General features: G+C 37.4%; 1 protein-coding gene across 2 annotated transcripts in view; it reads right to left on the bottom strand.

The window, feature by feature from the left end:
* Positions 1–14268, bottom strand: part of RAB3C (RAB3C, member RAS oncogene family) — a 293830-nt gene extending 279562 nt beyond the window's left edge. The window contains exon 1 of one of the 2 annotated variants that reach the window (XM_017874235.1): positions 14042–14268. In XM_017874235.1, the coding sequence (XP_017729724.1) occupies positions 14042–14059 (18 nt within the window). In that variant the 5' untranslated portion in view covers positions 14060–14268. Of the gene's footprint in view, positions 1–13219; positions 13413–14041 lie in introns of those variants that run through there. The other variant, XM_017874234.1, reaches the window with a different exon arrangement.
* Positions 14269–22265: the final 7997 nt, after the last annotated feature.

The following is a 22265-nucleotide window of genomic DNA, read 5'->3' as shown; positions in this document are numbered from 1 at the left end:
ATATATATGTATATATATATATATATACACACACACACACACACACACATATATGCATGTATATTTGCATATGTGGTGATGATCACCATCCTTTCCCCTAAACCCCTCTAAAATAATAGCAAAGGGATTTCACAAAAGCAAAATCCTTCTAGACAGAGAGAAGTAGACAGGAGACAAGAGTAGAAAAGAGAGGTCAACAAAAGTATGGAATCTGGAGGTGAATAGACTGGAGAAAGCGGAATCCTAAGCCTGCTGAAAAACCTCACAAGAATTCTTGCCTGGCAGAACCTAGAAAGGCCTTAGAATTGGAGATACCAAGTGTCTTGATTATAGGGTATGGGCAGGGTTACCAATTGTCCTGGTTTGCCTGAGAATGAGGAGTTTCATGGTACACAGCAGAATTTTCAGTGCTAAAACCAGCCGGCTAGGTAGTGAGTCACCCTAGTTGTGGCTGGGGCATGCAAACAAGAGAACTGGTTGAAAGTCCAAACCCCACATGCCTCCCAATAGCCAAGCAACCATCTTCCCCTTATACAACTTAGATAAAACAAAAGAAGTTTAAAACAAAAAAAAAAACCTCATCAAACATTCTTGACATTCACACTTTCTATATACAGATGTCAATTTGTAAAAATGAAAGGGCCTCTCTCTTAGCAACAAAATGTAAAGAATCCTTCAAAACTTTTCTCATGGATATAAAACATACAGGTTTCTCATCATTTCTTGGCAGCAACAAACACCAGACATCGTGTTTTCAAATACCTGTTCTCTCCAGTTGGATACATTTTTATTTGGGAATACAAAATGAAATCCTTTTAGGGTACACTATATCCAAAATTCTCAGACATGCAGAACTCCATTCAAATTCTGCAGAGTTAGAATATTTAGAGTGAGGCCAGAAATCTGTCATTTTTTAAAACACTTCATATGTTCTTTTCATCAGTCAGGTTTAGAAATCATTGGATTAACAAACGTTCATATGGAAGCCAGGATAGATATATGTTGTCAAGGCCTCTGGGATATACTATGAGGTGACTGAGTAATCTGACATTTAGGCCAAGATCCCTGGGAACATGGAAATATGATCCTAGAGCTCTCCACCAGCTGCTGTCTTCACCAGATACCCCTCTTGGTGATATAGTTCAGCAGATCTCACCATCATGATGTTGACTCTTGCAGAGAAGGGTCTATACCCTACAATGCCCAGTCTGCCCAGACAAGCTGAATTCTGAGAAATGTGTTTCATCAATTATCTCTGCCCTGGTAAAAGCCAGAACCTTCTAAGGACCAGTGATATAACTCACTGCAAGCACCCTACTAGACTTTGAGGAGGGACAACCTAGTAGGAAGCGGTAAATATGTTCTCAAAGCTATGCAACTCTGCTCTGCTGAACTCTGTGGAAGGTGGCCTTGACTTTCTCCATCAGTCATTTTTAAAAATAAACACAATTGGGCTTTACTTTCCCCTCAGTCCATTAGAAAGCATTGACACCTAAAGGAGACCTGTGTCCGAATGGAGACCACAAAATGAGGAATAGCTCTTACAACAATACCTCTTCCTGAGGAGAAAGAGTAAACAGAATGGACATACTCAGTGCTATGTGGTATAAGGAAAACCTCTCCTAAAAATATCTAGTAAGGTACTCTAAAAATTCCCACTGGGGAATTAAAAAAAGCCTACATGTTAATATAAATACATTTGTTTCCCAATAAGTTTTCATCATTAAACATTTTTTAAAACACTAAACATTTAAAAAGTATCAAAACATTAAAATAATGAGCCATTGAAAAATTCCTCCTGAGATTTGCTATAAATATTGGTTCTAGATCTTGATATCTTGCTGCCCTTATTTCATCCATCAAGGTAGGTCATGTGTAGGAACAAGCACCTTGTTGTCCATGCATTTATGAGACAAAGGAATATCTGGATTATCTATGAAAAACTTGGTGTATTCACAATCTACATGTTTTTGTTTCCAAATTGTATAACTGTATCAATTAGGATGACTTACAAAGCCACTTTCATAGTCTTAATCATCCCTGCCTTTCACTCAAAAGCTACTGCTACTATTATTTACTACAAAGAATAAACCCACCCATGTACATTCATAAAAGAATGTTCACATCACAGGTGTGCTGTGTTTCTGTTATTCTTTTTCATCAGTCCTGCCACTCAGACAGGTGTTCAGTGGATCAAACACTCTAAAGAAAAACTATCTTCTATTAAAGCTATGACCCATAGGTGAGAGTCATAGGAGAGTCATAATTTGCCAGTTGGTAAACATATCAGTTCTTCATGCTCTTTAGTATCCCTTGAGCTATGGCCACTTGAACTGAAATTATTCATCAGTGTTGGCTTGTAAGTTTCTCTATCATCCAAGCCACTTGGTGGCTAGCAAGTAACGCCCATTGATCTTTGATGAGCTAGAGTTAAACAAGTGGCAGCAGACAAGTGATGAGAGGCTGATGGCCTTACCTCTTACTGTTAGATTATGATTCAGGTAGCCAGACATAATACGCTAAGAGTGTAGGAGCTAAGTGGCTATGATTCCATGTTTTTCTCGGGTAGGAGGCCAAGGAGGCATAACATGTGGTTTTTTGAAGGTCGCTCGACCTAAGTTACTAATACTATCCCCAAGCCAACCAGCTTGCTGGAAAGTGCGGCAGGGAACTACTGACCCTTTCTTTTCACCATTCACTAGAGGACTGAAGACCTAGAATACTTACTCCTATTGCTTCATTGTTTAGTGAATGCAAAAATACTTCATTGTCTCAACAGAACTGACAGCACACTTCAAACCAATCTGAAACATGTTGGTGTTGGAAAAGGCATTTTGTTTCTGCAGAGTTGACACCATTAAGGAATACATAAGTTGGCAAAATAAAGTAATTGTTAAAGTTATTTTATTTTTACAATTTTGCAACTTGTTAAAATTTCAAAAGTATCTTAAAGCTCACAATTTAATTTGAAAACACAAAGAAAAGGTATAGTATCACAGGAACAATGCTCAATAGAAATATAATTAAATGATAGAAATGAAAATGTAAACATAAGTATCTTTCCAAAAATATCTCTAAAAGATAATCAAAGCACTAATATTATTATTTACATTTCTCTATCCCCTTTTCTATAAGAAGCTCAGTTAATTACTGTGCTTCCTTAGTTTCTACACACTACTATAAATTAATCTTATTAACCTCTTTCAATACTCAGCACCTCATCCCAAGATTAATATATATCCTCACTTGGAAACAAGTTTCTAGTGTAAAAAGAGCCACTATTGAGCCTACAAGGAAAAGTACAATAACTAAAATGAACAATTCCTGGACAAGCTTAACAAAAGACTGAAGATGACAGAGGAAAGAGTCGTTGAACTTGAAATAAATCAATATAAATCATATAATCTGACAAACACAAAGAAAAAATTTTTTAATGAACCAAGCCTCAGTTACTTGTGGGATGATATCAATTCTACCATACATGTAAATGGCAATATCAAAAGGAAAAAGAAGAGAATAATCGGATGAAAAAATACTTAAAGATGTAATGGCTAAATATGTTTCCAATTAGGTGAAAAATATAAATTTATGTATCTGAAAAGCTTATCCAATTCCCCAATCTGACTAAATATAAATAAAATGACATCTAGGCACATTATAGTCAAATTGTTTAAACTGAAAGTTAAATAGAAAATCTTGAAAACAGTCAGATGAAAAAAATGACATTACACACAAGGGCACAACAATATGAAGAACAGCTGAACTCCCATCATAAAGGAGATCAGCAGACAATAAAACACCATATTTAAATTACTGGAAAAAATCAACAAGAAATTTTATATGCAGTCAAAACTCTTATTCGAAAATGAGGGCAACATTTTTAAAAACCAGTATGAACAAAACTAAGAGAATGAAATGCCAGCAAAGCCATACTGTAGGAAATGCTAAAGGAGGTTGTTCAGGCTGAAGAAACTTGACACTAGATAGACACTCAGATAAGTAAGAAGAGCACCAGAAATGGTACATAGGTGAAAGGCAAACATAAATAAATATACATTTTTTCACTTTTAATCTAAAAAATACATATTGCTGTTGAAAGCTAAAAGTATAAAACTTTATTGGGGATTTATAATAAATGTAGATGTAACATGTGACAACAATTTCACAAAGAATGAGGTAAATGAAATTATATCATAGCAAAATTACTATATTTTATGACAAGTAATACAATATTAACTCTAAGTAGACTATATAATAAGTTAAATATGCATATTGTAATCCTTAGGATAAACACCAAAAATACACAAAGATATACAGTTGAAAAGCCAACACAGAGGGCTGGGCACAGTGGCTCACACCTGTAATCCCAGCACTTTGGGAGGCCGAGGCAGGTGGATCACCTGAGGTCAGGAGTTCGAGATCAGCCTGGCCAACATGCTGAAATCCTGTCTCTACTAAAAATACAAAAATTAGCTGGGTGTGGTGGCACATGCCTGTAATTTCAGCTACTCAGAAAGCTGACGCAGGAGAATAGCTTGAACCCGGGAGGCAGAGGTTGCAGTGAGCTAGGATCGTGTCACTGCACTCCAGACTGGGCAACAAGGGCAAAACTCCATCTCAAAAAAAAAGAAAAAGAAAAGAAAAGCCAACGCAGGAATTGAAATACCTAAAAATATTTAATTAAGCAAAAAAGAATATAAAAAAGAAACAGAGAAAGAAAGAGAAACAGAATAAATAAAAAACAACAAAATGGTAGACTTAAATTCAATCATAATGATAATTGCAATATATGAAAATGGACCAAGAAAAAGGCAGTGATTTTTCAAACTGGAAAAAAATGAAAAGCCCAACTCTATATTGACCACAAGATTCACACTTTAAATATGAAGACACATACAAGTTGAACATAGAATTATAAAATTATATATATATACCATGAAAATACTATTAAGAAAGCAAGAGTGTCTGCATTCTCTATTAATATCAGACAAGATAGACTTTAAGCCAAGGAGTATTGCTGGAGATGAAGTGGGACATTTCATAATATAAAAGGAAAAATTACTCAGGCAGACACATTTAAAAATACGTGTGTATATCTAATAACAGAGTCTCAAAATATATGAAAAAACTCAAAAGAACTAAAAGGATAAATAGGCAAATTGACAATAATAGCTGGAGATTTGAAAACCTTTCTCAGTAATTGATAGAATAAATAGACCAAAAATTGATAAGGATATAAAAGGTCTTAGCAACACCACACAATGCCATAACCCAAGAGACTACTACCCTGCACAACTACAGCACACACAAGCACACATTGGATCATAAAGTCAGACCACATGCTGAACTAAAAACAAGTCAACAATTTTAGAAGATTAAAATCTTAAAGAATATCTTCCATAGTAGCAATAGAATTTAACTAGTCATCAGTATCAATAAAATATCTGTAAAAATACTCAAGTATTTGGAAAATAAACATACTTTTAAACACATAGATTAAACAAAAACATAAGTGCCAAATTGTTTGAAATAAAATATAATGTAAATACTACATTCAGAAATGTGTGCCTGTTAGCTTAAGGAGCACTTACAGGGAAATTTATGATTTCTAATGCTTATATTTATTAGAAGAAAAGAAATATTTAAAATCAGTGACCTGCCAGGTGCCATGGTTCACACCTGTAATCCCAGTACTTTGAGAGCCTGAGGCAGGTAGATCATTTGAGGCCAGGAGTTCAAAACCAGCCTGGCCAACATGTTGAAACCCTGTGCCTCTATTAAAAATGCAAAAATTAGCTGGTTGTGGTGGCAGGCGCCTGTGATCCCAGCTACTTGGGAGGCTAAGGCAGGAGAATCACTTGAACCCAGGAGGTAGAGACTGCAGTGAGCTGAGATCCAGCCATTGCACTCCAGCTGGGCAGCAGAGTGAGACTCTGCCTTATACATACATAAATAAATAAATAAATAAATAAGTGAACTAAATTTATACTTTAAGAATCTAAATGAAGAAAAGGTTCTACTAAGTAATATAGTTTTTTTTAAAAAACAGCTAAAATCAACAAAATACAAACTAAACAAAATTAACAGAGGTAAAAGTTGACATTAATACTGATACAAACGTTTAGTAAGACAGGCATGAGAGAGAGGGAGAAAACTCAGATGATCAGTAATAGGAAAGAAAGGGGATATCACTACAGATCCTAGAGATATTTAAAAGGTAATAAAAATATTTTTAACAATTTTGTGTTAATAAATTGGAAAATGAGGTGAAAACAAAATTTACCAAAACTGACTCACAATGAAATAGAAAAATTTTATATGCATATTTAGTTTTCTATTGCAGCTATAATGGATATTTAAAACCACACCTATTTACTGTTTTCTGAGCCAGAAATCTCAGCTAGGTCCTCTGCTCACTCTGCTCAGTTCCACCCAGCTAAAATCAGTGTGTTGGCTGGAATGGGCTTTGATCTGGAAGGTCTAGGAAAGATTCCACTTCCAAACTCATTCAGATTGTCAGCATAATCCAGTTGCTGGTGGTTGTAGGACTGAGGTCCCTACTTCCTTGACACACAGCCTTTTTCATCTTCACCCCAACAATTCTTTTCATGTTTCGAAATTGACCTCTTCTACCACATCACTCTGACTTCAATGAGAGAAAGTTCTCTACTTTTAGGAGGTCTTGTAATTAGATTGGACCAACCTGATAATGCAGGTTAATCTCCCTGTTTTAAAGTTTATAATATTAATTACACCTGCAGAGTCCATTCTGTTATGAAATGGAACTTATTCACAAGTTACAGGGTTAGGCCATGGAGAATTTTGGGAGGGATGCTATTCTGCCTAATACAATGTACTTAAGGGAGATAGATAGATAACAGAGATATTGGTATATCAAGGAAATCTTTAAAAATTAAAACTCTTATTTAAAATTTTCAGAAAGAACATTCCAGGCTCCACTGGCTTCATTGGTGAACTCTATTAGACATTTAACAAACCAACATATACTAATCTTATGCAACAAAAATATTCAGAAAACTGAGGGACAAAGAATACTTCTTAGCTTGTTTTATAATCATAATTCCAATACTATAACTTCATGAAGGCATTAACAGAAAATCATAGCCCAATATCCATCATGACTAACGCAAAAAAAAAAATACTTAACAAAATATAATCAAGCTTAATCCAGCTATATACAGAAAGGACAATAGATCATGACCAATAGGGTTTATCTAAGGAATGCCAGTTTAGCTAAAAAAATCAATCTACGTAATCCGACAAACTCAAGTAGATAAAGCACACAATCACATCAACAGATGCATAACAAGCATTTGACAATATTCAACACCCATTTATATTAAAAACAAATTTTCCCATCAAATGAGAAATCAGATTTGTTCAATATAATAAATAATATCTATACCAAAACAAAAAAACATAGTAACAAAACCCTATAGCTAGCTTCACACTTAATAATAAAAAAAAGGAAGGCCTTCCCTCCTAAAATGGGGAACAAGTTAAAGATGTCCGCTGTCGTCACATCTACTCGATATTGTACTGGTTGTTCTATTTTATTCAATAAGATATGCGGAAAAAAAGAAAGTCTTTGGAAAGGAAGAAATAAACTATCTCTATTTGCAAATAATGATAGTTTATGTTGAAATTTTTATGGAATCTTAAAAAAACTAGAAATAAATATAGCAAGGCCTTGGGACACAGAGTCAGGACAAACGGATCAGGCTGGATACAGACCCCACCTATAATTAATTAACCTAAATTTCATCAAAATTCAAAAAATCCTCACCAAAAGGCACTATTTAGAATATGAATATATAGGCCACCAAATGGGAGAAACTTTTATTTGTATATCTATCTGACTTGACAAAGGACTAAATTGAAGATGAAAGATCTCTTGCAACTAAACAATAAAAACAAATCCCCCAGATGGATAAAAGGTTAGAATACACTACTCACAAGGGCAGATATATAAATGGCCAATAAGCACATAAAATACACTAAAACCATTCATCATTAGGACAATTCAAATTTAAATCATAATGAGATACCAGAAAACAATCATTAAAGTGGCCAAAACTAAAAAGACCATTGACATTACATGTTGTTGAAGATGTGGAGCCACTAAAACTCTCTCATACATTGCTGGTGAGAATTGCGGGTCCTCCCACTTTGGCAAAAGATTTGATTGTTTCTTATAAAGCTTAATATATCATAAAAAAGAACAATAGTAAAAACATTTATCCCAGAAATTTTACTTTTAGGTATTTACCCAAGAGAAGTGAAAAGATATTATCATAAAAAAGAACAATAGAAAAAACATTTATAGCCTTATTCATAGTATCCCCAAACTAGAAATTACCTCCAAGTTCACAAACAGGATAATGAATTTTAAAAGTATAGTAAATTGATTTTAAAAGTATCATATTCAGTAATAAAATGGAATGAATTATGGAAACATGCAACAACATGGATGAATCTCATATGCATTATGCTGAACAAAACAAGCCAGACTCAACGAGAACATATTTTTTTGTTCCACAGTATGTTCATACTGCATGTTCTACAGAACTATATAAAGTTCTAGAACAAATCAAACTCTTTTATGGTTAAGTCATTCTGCAGGGCTGAGTGAGAGAGGAGACACAGGAAAATCCCACAGCTAAGCCGTGATTGGTCAGTCTGTCCAGGAGAACCCAGGGATCTCAAATTCAAGTCTCACCAAAAAAGTTTACTGCATAGGTAGATTAGGAAAAACCATGAAGGAACACTCGGGGTGATTAGAAATGTTCTATATATTTATAGTGGTGTGTGTTACACAGATTTATACATTTGTCAAAATTCATTAAATTGTTCACTTAAGATTTGTACATTTCAATGTATATAAACTATCAAAAAAACTATAACTAATGAATGAAAAATGCTAAAGATCTATGTAATTCTGAATAATTCTCAAAGATTTAATCTTCACAGGCTGTAGTATCCTTGGTAATAGACTGACCTACTAAGATGATTCCCACAGAACCTCTGAGCCACATTAATTTAAAAAAGGAGAAAACAGTTGGAAAACCTTTAATCTATATAAGAACTTTTTTTTGAGGTGGCCCAGCTGCTTGTACTTAGCGAGTTGAGTGGGCAAGAGTAGTTTCAAGAAACCTATTCTTCAGCATAAACATACATTTCCTTCCTGGAATATCATGGTGAAGAAAGGATTTTCCAATTCCAGTATAAGCTTAGAATGGTGGCAGAAAATTATGATAAATTTGCAGTTTCAATAGAAAAACACTCTTATACCACAAAAGTGAATTTTTGCTATAGGTTAAGTTTCCTTGCTATCCTCCACTTTGTTTTACAGAAGAAAAGTGGATACTTGAGCAATTAACCCATATGGAGCAAGGAAGAATTTCTCATTTCTCTAAAGTCAATTATGGATTTTCTGTTTCTGTAAAGGATGAGAAATACATGTCTATTTCTCAGAAAGATAGAGGGATGATCACTGAGGATGGATATAATTAGGAATTCAACAATAATGAAGTACAAAAATGCCATGTACTTTCCATAGCCAAATAAAACAGTGATATTTAGACTTTAATTCTTTGCAATTTGATTTTGTGTACAGCATGGCTAACTTTAATATATAACTAATGGTTTTTAGCTCCACTTCATCTTCAGCCTACATCTATAGTCCTTCTTCAATCCTCCTCATCTTTAGTCAAACAATTTTTTTGGCACTCTGCCCCATGCTTTGGGTAGATATATTTCTTTGAATTTTCCTCAATAGTTAGAAGACTGCATTTATGAAGTGACCCCAAAAGCTTGTGGATAACAAAATGGAAAAGTAAGCATTTAGTCAGAGACAATGAATTCCACTTTGGTCCTGTAAGAGAGTATGTGAACCTGCCAGAAATTATAATACATAGAAGTAAGCCATTTTTAAAACATTGGCCCTTTTCAAATATTCAGTTTAGTTTATGCAAGTTTATTTTATAAAAAGAAGACAGGGCCAATTTTCCTTTCTTCTGAACCAAATGAATGACTCAAATTATATGAATAGCTATCTCATTCTTTACACCACCAATTTATATCTTCTTGCGGTATCAAAAGTAATAGAGGAAAGAACATGGGTTTTCTAGACAGAGAGATCTGACAGAAATTTTACTCATCCTAGTAGGAAAGTTATTTAGTTTTAATAAGTTCAAGTGATTACGCCTATAATTAGGGTAAGAGTGACCGCTAGGATTTTTAAATATATTTGTAAATATTTTTGTAAAATATATCCAAACACACATGATTGTTATATATTATTTATACATATAGAAATTGTTTTATACATACACACAAATAAAATGAAATCTAAGTCACAGGGCTTGGCACAGGCAAGGCACTGTATAAACTAGAATTTGTTCAATGTGGCTCCTGAATCAAATGACAATTTGTTAACCAGAGTCTTGTCCTCAAGTTATGAGAACTGTTATTTCTCATCTCATTTGGCCCTCAGGATTTATGTATACACTGAATGAGAAGACACAAATGACCAGCTCCTGCATTAGAGTGCTAAGCCTATCACTTGGGACACTTACCAATGCTATTCCTGGTTATTTAGGTTAGAAAGGAAATAAAGATGTCAGAGATTATCATTGTATATTATTTTAGTAATTACTATAAAAAACAATTAACCCTCATTTTCCCTCAATTCAGAAAGAAATACGCTTCATAAAATATGCACATATCAAAGATAACTACCTTGAACAGAACACCAAGTTATTTATATAGATACATCAAATGCTTTTAAAAGACCTTACATGATTTTAAAAGGCTTCTTTAAGAAAATATAAGAAGTAAATTGGGAAATAAGCAAATACATTAAAAAGCTCATTTTGTTTCACATCAACAAATGAACTAAATATTTTTAAAAGCAGAGAAGAAATCTCTTATTTTATGAAACCATAAAATGAGGTTTTGCTTGTGAGTCATCTTCTACAGACCTAAGTAAAAAAATATTTGGGACATACATTTAAAATGATGATGTGGTTCAGTCTTTAAATGAAAAACAAGTCAACTATTTATCTTATTGAATTGTCATATATCAAAGTCACATGAAATGTGATTACCATTCAGAAATATCAGTGCTGAAACATTGTTACTTTAAAATATTCAGAGTAAGCTTATAGTTTTATCCTATCTATTATTACATATTTTGAAAATCGATAATAATGGAGATGGGTTCATAACAACAATTTATTAGTTAAATTGAATTAATGTATGTGCTTTAATTAAATATGCCAAAAAAGTCTTTGATTTCCTAAAACGTACATTACTCATGACAGCATTTGGAAATTTTAAATTTCAAAACTTATTCCAATGATTTAAAATACATGATAAATATGACAATAACTCCATCCACAAACAAATTAATTTCATTTTACCTAATTTTCATTTTAGTTCTTCATTAAAGTTTTGACTAAAATAGAAAATCACAGTGCCTACTACATAGTTGGTGAACATAAAAAATAATTTTAACTATTTCCTAAAATATTAATACAGTTCTGTAATATTTTAATGACCTTTCTGAATATTCTAAGCAACTCCTGTAGGAAAGCAAAATTAATATATAGTGTGGTTACATTTTTCATAATTTATTTTGATTGAAAAATATCAGTGCATATATAGAGTTGATTTTATTAACAATCTACTTTATTTTTCAAAAATTCTTGGAAATCTTTTTTAATGTGTAAATTTAAGATGTACATGTTTTCATATACATATACATAGTGAAGTGTAATGATCTACTTTTAAAGTCTGCAATTAATGTTTACTTATAATCACATATGATTAATTTAGCCAGTTGGCTCCTGGCAGTATCTCCAGTAATAGAAAATTATCATAAACCAATATATCTTGATTGCAACAGCCTGTACCTTTATTGTCTGTTCAGATTCTTTTCACATCAGGTCTATAATGAAAAGCTAAGTCACAAATAGAGGTATTAGAAGACACACAAAGGGGCCACTGTTCCCTGGCACAAATCAAATTTTCAATAACTCATAGGTAATTTGAGGACTTCCCTTATATAATCCCCCAACAAACAATTAAATTCCATAGATTTTTCATTTAACAGTCCAGTAAGGGTTTCTTAATATACATAACCCATAAAATAAATTAAAAGTAAATCGAAGCATATGGTTAAAGTCCTTGATTCATGAAGAAACCAGTTAGAAATGCTGAAGCCCGAATTAATGTCAAATATTTATACTGTTGGGTTTGGCAACAGAGGTGGGTTCTCAGGAGAGAGCACATTCCAAATGATGTTTTCTATTCTCCTCTCAATCCCATTCATAAAATGCCTTTCTGTTACACAGTAGGATCACTGTTTGATTAATATACACAAGCTGATGTTTAACGTTAACTGGTAGTACATAGAGACGAGAATTATCACTCATCTTTACTTAAAAACAAAACTTAAGCAAGATGTTTAAGCAGAGGTTACTTCTGCACCGGAGTCCTTTGCATTTCTCAAAGGAGACAAACCTAAGAATGTGACTGAAATGGGAAATCGGAGAACAAATGGGCACATAACACAAGAAAGCTCAGAGGGGGCTGTCTCCAAAACAGAGTAAACCAGTTGTGTGGACAGTGATGCTGGCATAGCTCAGGGATATGCCAAGCCCCGATGTGTTTGCTATTTTCTGCTGATACTGGGAGCCTAACTGAAGAAACGGGACTTTGAGGAGCCTAACATTGGCTTCTCTTTCTTTAATGCGCCCTTAACCAAGCGGAATTCGCTCTATGCCGACTCCAGTGGGGAGCCTTCAACCCCGAATCTGATCTATCTGCCTTAAATCCGTGAGTTTTCACCGCGATCTCAAACCCCGGATGCCAAGAGAGGAGATCAATGCCAACACGAGATTGCATGCTCCTCTGACTTTTGTTTGCTTGGGTTTTCATTTTAGACAAACACTCTTATCCTCATTACAGAGCCTAGACAGATTGCGAATAGCCCGATCCCTCATCAAGACAGCCCCAATCACAGCCACACAGAGCGCAAAGAAACCCAACTCTGTTCCCAGGGTCTTGTCACAGAGCCGCATCTCCGCGGGTGGCCGCCTAGACCTTCCCTTACGTTGAACTGTTTGTGCGCGGAGCAAGGGGAAAAGCATCTCTTTCAATTCCTCCCGAGGCCACTCTTTCTTTATGGACCCACCTGCATGGGCGCTTCGTGTCTCATTGTTGACAAATGTCCTTTCTCTCCGGCTAGGACAGCACTGGTCCGGGCTTCCGGTCAAGCGTGCACAGTCCGCGCGCTCCCCGCTCCACACTCAGCACTCTTGGGGTTCGCTAACCGGCTCCAACATCAGCACCGGAGCTGTCCTCTCCTGGCGCCGCACACGCGTACTGCCGGGGAGCCCAGTGCGCTCCTGGGAGCTGTAGTCTCACCCTGCGGGGCTTCCCAGCAAACAGGCGAGCGGTGAACTACACCTCCCGGCAAGCAAGCAAACTCTTAAACAGGCTCGATCCGCCAGTCCGGCTCGGCCGCGGAGCCTCCCTACTCCTTTCGAAAAGCTCCTGGGTTACCTCTCCCAGTCTCCCCTGCCCTTTTCCTCGCCAGGGGCGGGCGAATGTGACCCCAGCTTATCTCAGCTGGAGATTTTTCTTTGCTAACTATCGCCTTCGGGAGTAGACTGTGATTTCCTGATTAGGAAACAACACTACCTTGTGCTAATTTCCAATGCAAACGAAGCCAGAGCTGGTCTCTGGGACTCTCCGCCCTACCCCCTCCCTATCTGAATCGGGAAAGTTTCTACGTTTCCTTAGGCAGAGTGGGGCAGTTTTACAGTCTCATTCAGCAAACGTGGGGGAGAAAGACGATGAATGGTACACACATAAGGAAAGTGGTTTATCCGCATAATTGCATTGAGAAGTCGCGCGCGCGCGTACACAGTCACACACACAACCCGCACACCAAAGTGCGTGAAAGCGAGATTTCTGGCTAAGCACCCCTAAGGAACTCCCTTCGCCTGCTTACCTTTCCATACAGCTCCATTACAACTCGAGGTTCGGAAATTCTCAAGTGACCTCGCTACAAAGGAGGTTAGGGCTCTACGTAGGAAGCGGGGCTAAAATGAAAAGGCACAACACAATAGAAGGGGTAGGAGTGGCGTCTGGAGGAGAGAAAAAGGAGGGACGTGGAGAAGACAGCTGATTTCGATGGAGGGCTTCTTTCCTCTAGAGGGAAAACGTAGAGTCTTCAAGCGGCAGCTGCAGAGAAAAGGCTGAGTCTCTTAGGAAGTGCCAAGGGCGCGATAGCGCTGGGCAGCCCCTCCCCAAGCCCTCCCCCAGGCACCTTCCGCCGTCATTCGTGCGCACACACAGCCGCTGGCCGCGGGCTGCAGAGCTGAGAGGGCACTGGGTTATTTACCCAGAGCAAGCCACGTAAAATGAACACATTCATCACTGGAACCCCGTCTCACAGAATGAGATGGGAGACCTCTATCAAGTTATCCTGTCCTTTCTTTAACACAAAGTCATTCCTTATATTACAACTATACTCCTCCCAGATTAGTTGAAAAAATGGTTTTGAAATCTAGGACTGTACTTTCGTTAGGTTTACCCTTTTCCTGTCAGTTGACTGATAGGTTTGACTATCCATGTGCTCTGTAACTATCTAGAAACAGCCCTCTCTACTTAAAAGTAAATGTTGATCATCCAGCAAATGAGCCCTGCCTTGGCATGAAGCCAAAATTATAATGGAGACAGAGTGAAAAAGGAATGATTGTGATATTGGCATGGATGTATGAAAGGAATAACTGGAATCAGCTTTGAACTTCGTTGTAGCAGTAGAACAGAGGTTCTAAAACTTAAATGTACTTGAAAATCTGTTGAGACGGAGGTTAAAGTTAAAATTTTTAAGCCACAGGTAGAGATTGATTCACTACATCTTTTGAGAGGTCTGGAAATTAGCAATTTAAATAAACACCCCAGAAATTCTGATGCAAGTGGTTCCTTTGCCATAATCTGAGAAACACTGTCTTAAACGAATCTATGCGTANAGTTGATTTTATTAACAATCTACTTTATTTTCAAAATTCTTGGAAATCTTTTTTAATGTGTAAATTTAAGATGTACATGTTTTCATATACATATACATAGTGAAGTGTAATGATCTACTTTTAAAGTCTGCAATTAATGTTTACTTATAATCACATATGATTAATTTAGCCAGTTGGCTCCTGGCAGTATCTCCAGTAATAGAAAATTATCATAAACCAATATATCTTGATTGCAACAGCCTGTACCTTTATTGTCTGTTCAGATTCTTTTCACATCAGGTCTATAATGAAAAGCTAAGTCACAAATAGAGGTATTAGAAGACACACAAAGGGGCCACTGTTCCCTGGCACAAATCAAATTTTCAATAACTCATAGGTAATTTGAGGACTTCCCTTATATAATCCCCAACAAACAATTAAATTCCATAGATTTTCATTTAACAGTCCAGTAAGGGTTTCTTAATATACATAACCCATAAAATAAATTAAAAGTAAATCGAAGCATATGGTTAAAGTCCTTGATTCATGAAGAAACCAGTTAGAAATGCTGAAGCCCGAATTAATGTCAAATATTTATACTGTTGGGTTTGGCAACAGAGGTGGGTTCTCAGGAGAGAGCACATTCCAAATGATGTTTTCTATTCTCCTCTCAATCCCATTCATAAAATGCCTTTCTGTTACACAGTAGGATCACTGTTTGATTAATATACACAAGCTGATGTTTAACGTTAACTGGTAGTACATAGAGACGAGAATTATCACTCATCTTTACTTAAAACAAAACTTAAGCAAGATGTTTAAGCAGAGGTTACTTCTGCACCGGAGTCCTTTGCATTTCTCAAAGGAGACAAACCTAAGAATGTGACTGAAATGGGAAATCGGAGAACAAATGGGCACATAACACAAGAAAGCTCAGAGGGGCTGTCTCCAAAACAGAGTAAACCAGTTGTGTGGACAGTGATGCTGGCATAGCTCAGGGATATGCCAAGCCCCGATGTGTTTGCTATTTTCTGCTGATACTGGGAGCCTAACTGAAGAAACGGGACTTTGAGGAGCCTAACATTGGCTTCTCTTTCTTTAATGCGCCCTTAACCAAGCGGAATTCGCTCTATGCCGACTCCAGTGGGGAGCCTTCAACCCCGAATCTGATCTATCTGCCTTAAATCCGTGAGTTTTCACCGCGATCTCAAACCCCGGATGCCAAGAGAGGAGATCAATGCCAACACGAGATTGCATGCTCCTCTGACTTTTGTTTGCTTGGGTTTTCATTTTAGACAAACACTCTTATCCTCATTACAGAGCCTAGACAGATTGCGAATAGCCCGATCCCTCATCAAGACAGCCCCAATCACAGCCACACAGAGCGCAAAGAAACCCAACTCTGTTCCCAGGGTCTTGTCACAGAGCCGCATCTCCGCGGGTGGCCGCCTAGACCTTCCCTTACGTTGAACTGTTTGTGCGCGGAGCAAGGGGAAAAGCATCTCTTTCAATTCCTCCCGAGGCCACTCTTTCTTTATGGACCCACCTGCATGGGCGCTTCGTGTCTCATTGTTGACAAATGTCCTTTCTCTCCGGCTAGGACAGCACTGGTCCGGGCTTCCGGTCAAGCGTGCACAGTCCGCGCGCTCCCCGCTCCACACTCAGCACTCTTGGGGTTCGCTAACCGGCTCCAACATCAGCACCGGAGCTGTCCTCTCCTGGCGCCGCACACGCGTACTGCCGGGGAGCCCAGTGCGCTCCTGGGAGCTGTAGTCTCACCCTGCGGGGCTTCCCAGCAAACAGGCGAGCGGTGAACTACACCTCCCGGCAAGCAAGCAAACTCTTAAACAGGCTCGATCCGCCAGTCCGGCTCGGCCGCGGAGCCTCCCTACTCCTTTCGAAAAGCTCCTGGGTTACCTCTCCCAGTCTCCCCTGCCCTTTTCCTCGCCAGGGGCGGGCGAATGTGACCCCAGCTTATCTCAGCTGGAGATTTTCTTTGCTAACTATCGCCTTCGGGAGTAGACTGTGATTTCCTGATTAGGAAACAACACTACCTTGTGCTAATTTCCAATGCAAACGAAGCCAGAGCTGGTCTCTGGGACTCTCCGCCCTACCCCTCCCTATCTGAATCGGGAAAGTTTCTACGTTTCCTTAGGCAGAGTGGGGCAGTTTTACAGTCTCATTCAGCAAACGTGGGGAGAAAGACGATGAATGGTACACACATAAGGAAAGTGGTTTATCCGCATAATTGCATTGAGAAGTCGCGCGCGCGCGTACACAGTCACACACACAACCCGCACACCAAAGTGCGTGAAAGCGAGATTTCTGGCTAAGCACCCCTAAGGAACTCCCTTCGCCTGCTTACCTTTCCATACAGCTCCATTACAACTCGAGGTTCGGAAATTCTCAAGTGACCTCGCTACAAAGGAGGTTAGGGCTCTACGTAGGAAGCGGGGCTAAAATGAAAAGGCACAACACAATAGAAGGGGTAGGAGTGGCGTCTGGAGGAGAGAAAAGGAGGGACGTGGAGAAGACAGCTGATTTCGATGGAGGGCTTCTTTCCTCTAGAGGGAAAACGTAGAGTCTTCAAGCGGCAGCTGCAGAGAAAAGGCTGAGTCTCTTAGGAAGTGCCAAGGGCGCGATAGCGCTGGGCAGCCCCTCCCCAAGCCCTCCCCAGGCACCTTCCGCCGTCATTCGTGCGCACACACAGCCGCTGGCCGCGGGCTGCAGAGCTGAGAGGGCACTGGGTTATTTACCCAGAGCAAGCCACGTAAAATGAACACATTCATCACTGGAACCCCGTCTCACAGAATGAGATGGGAGACCTCTATCAAGTTATCCTGTCCTTTCTTTAACACAAAGTCATTCCTTATATTACAACTATACTCCTCCCAGATTAGTTGAAAAAATGGTTTTGAAATCTAGGACTGTACTTTCGTTAGGTTTACCCTTTTCCTGTCAGTTGACTGATAGGTTTGACTATCCATGTGCTCTGTAACTATCTAGAAACAGCCCTCTCTACTTAAAAGTAAATGTTGATCATCCAGCAAATGAGCCCTGCCTTGGCATGAAGCCAAAATTATAATGGAGACAGAGTGAAAAGGAATGATTGTGATATTGGCATGGATGTATGAAAGGAATAACTGGAATCAGCTTTGAACTTCGTTGTAGCAGTAGAACAGAGGTTCTAAAACTTAAATGTACTTGAAAATCTGTTGAGACGGAGGTTAAAGTTAAAATTTTAAGCCACAGGTAGAGATTGATTCACTACATCTTTTGAGAGGTCTGGAAATTAGCAATTTAAATAAACACCCCAGAAATTCTGATGCAAGTGGTTCCTTTGCCATAATCTGAGAAACACTGTCTTAAACGAATCTATGCGTAACACTTTTCCAAAGATGCAAGCTTCAAAAGTGTCATGGTATGGACTCAATAATGCAACAGTCTCATATTGGGAACCTACCATATTCAATATTTCCATAATTTTAGTTGATTGTATTATTTAACAACTCTATAATCTGTCTTCTAATCTTGCAACTAGTGAGAATGTAATGCAACATCACCTAGGTAATTAGTTTTTATAACTATTCAGAAAATACATTTAAGCCAGGTGTGGTGGAGTGTGCCTGCAGTTATAGTTACCCTAAAGGCTGAGTCTGCAGGATCATTTGAACCGAGAAATTCGAGGCCAGCCTAGGCAACATAGTGAGACACCCCCATCTGAAAAAAAAAAAAAAAAAAAAAAAAAAAAAAAAAAAGACATACATTTAAAAATATAAACCTCATAGTTGAGAGTTGTTTGATACTTAGAGAAGTTTCATGTAAATTAGCTAATAACAAAATGGAAAGTTAAAAGGAAATCCAATATCAATATGTATCACAGTAGCACCTTATTAGAAGTACAGCTTCTGCAATTTTAAAATTAAGATGTATCTAAAGATGCATCTCTTTAAAATTGTTTTCAAGAGAAATGCCAGCAAAATAATCCTGACATTTAAATGTATATAATTGTTTGGCATTTAATAATACTTACTGTGTTTTTTGTACTATCATCNGATACTTAGAGAAGTTTCATGTAAATTAGCTAATAACAAAATGGAAAGTTAAAAGGAAATCCAATATCAATATGTATCACAGTAGCACCTTATTAGAAGTACAGCTTCTGCAATTTTAAAAATTAAGATGTATCTAAAGATGCATCTCTTTAAAAATTGTTTTCAAGAGAAATGCCAGCAAAATAATCCTGACATTTAAATGTATATAATTGTTTGGCATTTAATAATACTTACTGTGTTTTTTGTACTATCATCACTTTCTGAAATTCTCTGAAATTCTCAGTCTGATATAGAACATATTTAAACATTATAAATATTTACCTTACAAAATTACTATTCTTTGAGAAGGTTATGCCTTCCCAACATTTCACTAAAATTATATACATCTTCAGATTTTTTAGTATGTCTTTTATTTGTGGAAGAACCCATGAAAATTTAGTTTAAAGCTGGAGTTTTTAAAAAAACGTTGGGGGGGACTTAATTCTGTCCTGTTTATAGTGCCTTAGTTGAGAATTTAAGGTGTGCAAAGAGGAAAAAAAAATCTAGTCAGGAGTCAGATAAACCAAGAAAAGTGGACTGAAGCTGACTATCTAAAATCAGAGCAGGAGCACAGTAGCTTTGCTTGAAATCAGGTCACCATCCACGAATTTCATTCCTAAGGTCATTAAATGGCTGCTTGAGCTCCAGCTCTTACATCCACATTCCAACTAGCAGGAAGGAGGAAAGGTGAAGGGCATTTCTCCAACACTTTATGTATACCACTGCTCTTATATGCCAGTTCCTTAAACTTAATCTTATGACCATATCTTTTACAAAGGAGGCTGAAAAATGTGATCTTTATTCTGAGTGGACATGTGCCCAGGTGAAAATCACAAATTCTGTTACAAACAGGTTTTCACCGTGTTGACCAGGCTGGTCTCAAACTCCTGGCCTCAAGTGATCCTCCTGCCTCGGCCTTCCAAAGTACTGGGATTACAGGCATGAGCCACCGCACCTGGCCCTTCCATAGCCTTTTAAAAAGACTAGTACACTAAGAAGGGATCTTACAGATCATGTAGCTTATTTCTTCCATTTTCTGAGTACAAAATTAGATCCCAGAAAAGTGAAATAACCTACCTAAAGCCCCACAAGTCACCCAGTGATGTTACAAATATTGGAAAAAGACAACTATTTTGAGAGTATATTGCAATTTACTAATATAATCAAATTTTAAGTGTATCAACTATTTTCATTATCGTTAGGTTTATCTATTATAATTTAAAATGAGGAGGGTCAAAAAGACAAGACACCGTCTTCATCCTTAAGGGGACTACAAACTAATTCTGGAGACCAGATAGATAAATTGGTAACGTGACAATAATAAAAGACATCAGTGGCAGAACAGTGCCTGATTAGCTGCCTATCCACTCTTATCAGTAACTGCTTTAAAGACTTATAGGAAAGAGTAATCAGATCAATGATACTCTCTGGGAAAGTACATTGTACCCCTAAATATGTTCAAAAAGATCATCTGATTATAAATGTAGAATGAGAGACATAGACTAGAAGATCTTCAAAGGAACCTAAAGATCATTTTGTTCTTCTTTCTTAATTTGCAGATAAAGAAATAAAGACCCAAAGGTGAGTAATGACTCACATAGCATCACACTAATTATCATCAGAAACAGAACTGATATACAATTCATGTGACTTCCAGTCCAGAGTTCTTTGTAAATATATAATATTTCAACAATCACTACTTTGGATGTGGGCACTTATTTGCTGTCTCATAACTTGACCGTACTTTTACTAAGAAATCATTAAAATTACCAAACATTAAAGTATAAGTCAAATACCTCATTCAGAAAGATATGCAATCTGATAGTTATCTCTCCTTTGCTGGTTGAGAAACAGGGTATAAGATCTAAGGATAATTGATTATACTTTCTTCTTCAAATAAGGTGTTGGAAAATATTTTAAATTTTATTATTTAAAATTTCAACATATTAATTAAGCTATAGAACCAAAGTTTTATTATTTTTGCTAATTAAAATTAAATTTAACACTACTATCCACATGTTAAGATGGTCATAAAATCCAGTATCAACTGATTTGGCAGAAGTAACATAGGAGTTTGTCTCTTCTTTCTCCTTAGATGGCATAAGAACCCTGAAGCATAGGCTGGATGGGAAAATGGTAGATGCCAGGTATCTCTCTCATCTTTGATGGTTGCTAATATGGCTCTTTTCAGGTCAACGTGGCTCATTTGCATGCAGGTAGCTCCATTCTCCTCATGCAAAGCTAAGCCACAGAGATCCTGATGGAAGTCCAAAGACCACAGGCACATAGTGTATCAGTTAGTTTTGCTATGCAACAAGCAACCTCAAAACTTAGTAATTTAAACAACCACGTTTTTAGTTCATGATTCTGTGGGTTGACAATTGGGCCTGGGCTTTCCCGAGCAGCTCTTTCTGCCTTGATTTGTATCATGTTGACAGCTAGAAGTCAGCAAAACAGCTCTGCTTCTTGCAGATTGTCTGGCTGTTGGCTGGGGAATAGGACAGGAACAGTTATATATGTCTCTGATCTTCCAGCAGGGTATCTCAGGTTTGCATACATGGCAGCTTTGTAAGGTTACATGAGAAAAATCAGAGACATGCAAGGCCTCTTAGAGCCTAGATTCAGAACCAGCATAGCAAAATTTCTGCTGTATTATATTGGCCAGAAGACGTCATAACTCAGCTCAGATTCAAAAGATGGAACAATAGACTTCAATTCTTGATGGAAGAAGCTTCAAAATCACATTTAAAAAAAACTTGGATACAGGAAGATATGGAGAATGTGACCACTGTTGCAACCTACCGCATCCAGGCAAGCATCACCATGGAGGCTCTACCACTTCAGAGGCTGTGCATTCTGATGAGCCCCGGCCTCTGCTTCTGAAAACCATAAATCTCACCACCTTCCTGGTTTCAGGGTTCTATCAACCTCATAGGGCACCTCTTTAATCACAGTACATCTGCTGATTAATTTTCTCCTTGAGAAATACAGTTTAATTATTTACATGGACCTAAACCTTTAGTAACAAAGATGTATATGGGAAATTCCCTCCAGCATACCATTCATAGTGGTTTGCTTCTCTTTCTGGCTCTTAGCTACATCAGGAAGGTAAGTCTTCCTGGACAGA

This window comes from Rhinopithecus bieti, unplaced genomic scaffold (assembly GCF_001698545.2).
Source record: "Rhinopithecus bieti isolate Rb0 unplaced genomic scaffold, ASM169854v2 scaffold_6513, whole genome shotgun sequence".
Lineage (NCBI taxonomy): Eukaryota > Metazoa > Chordata > Mammalia > Primates > Cercopithecidae > Rhinopithecus > Rhinopithecus bieti.
This window is presented reverse-complemented; position numbering and strand designations above follow the sequence as displayed.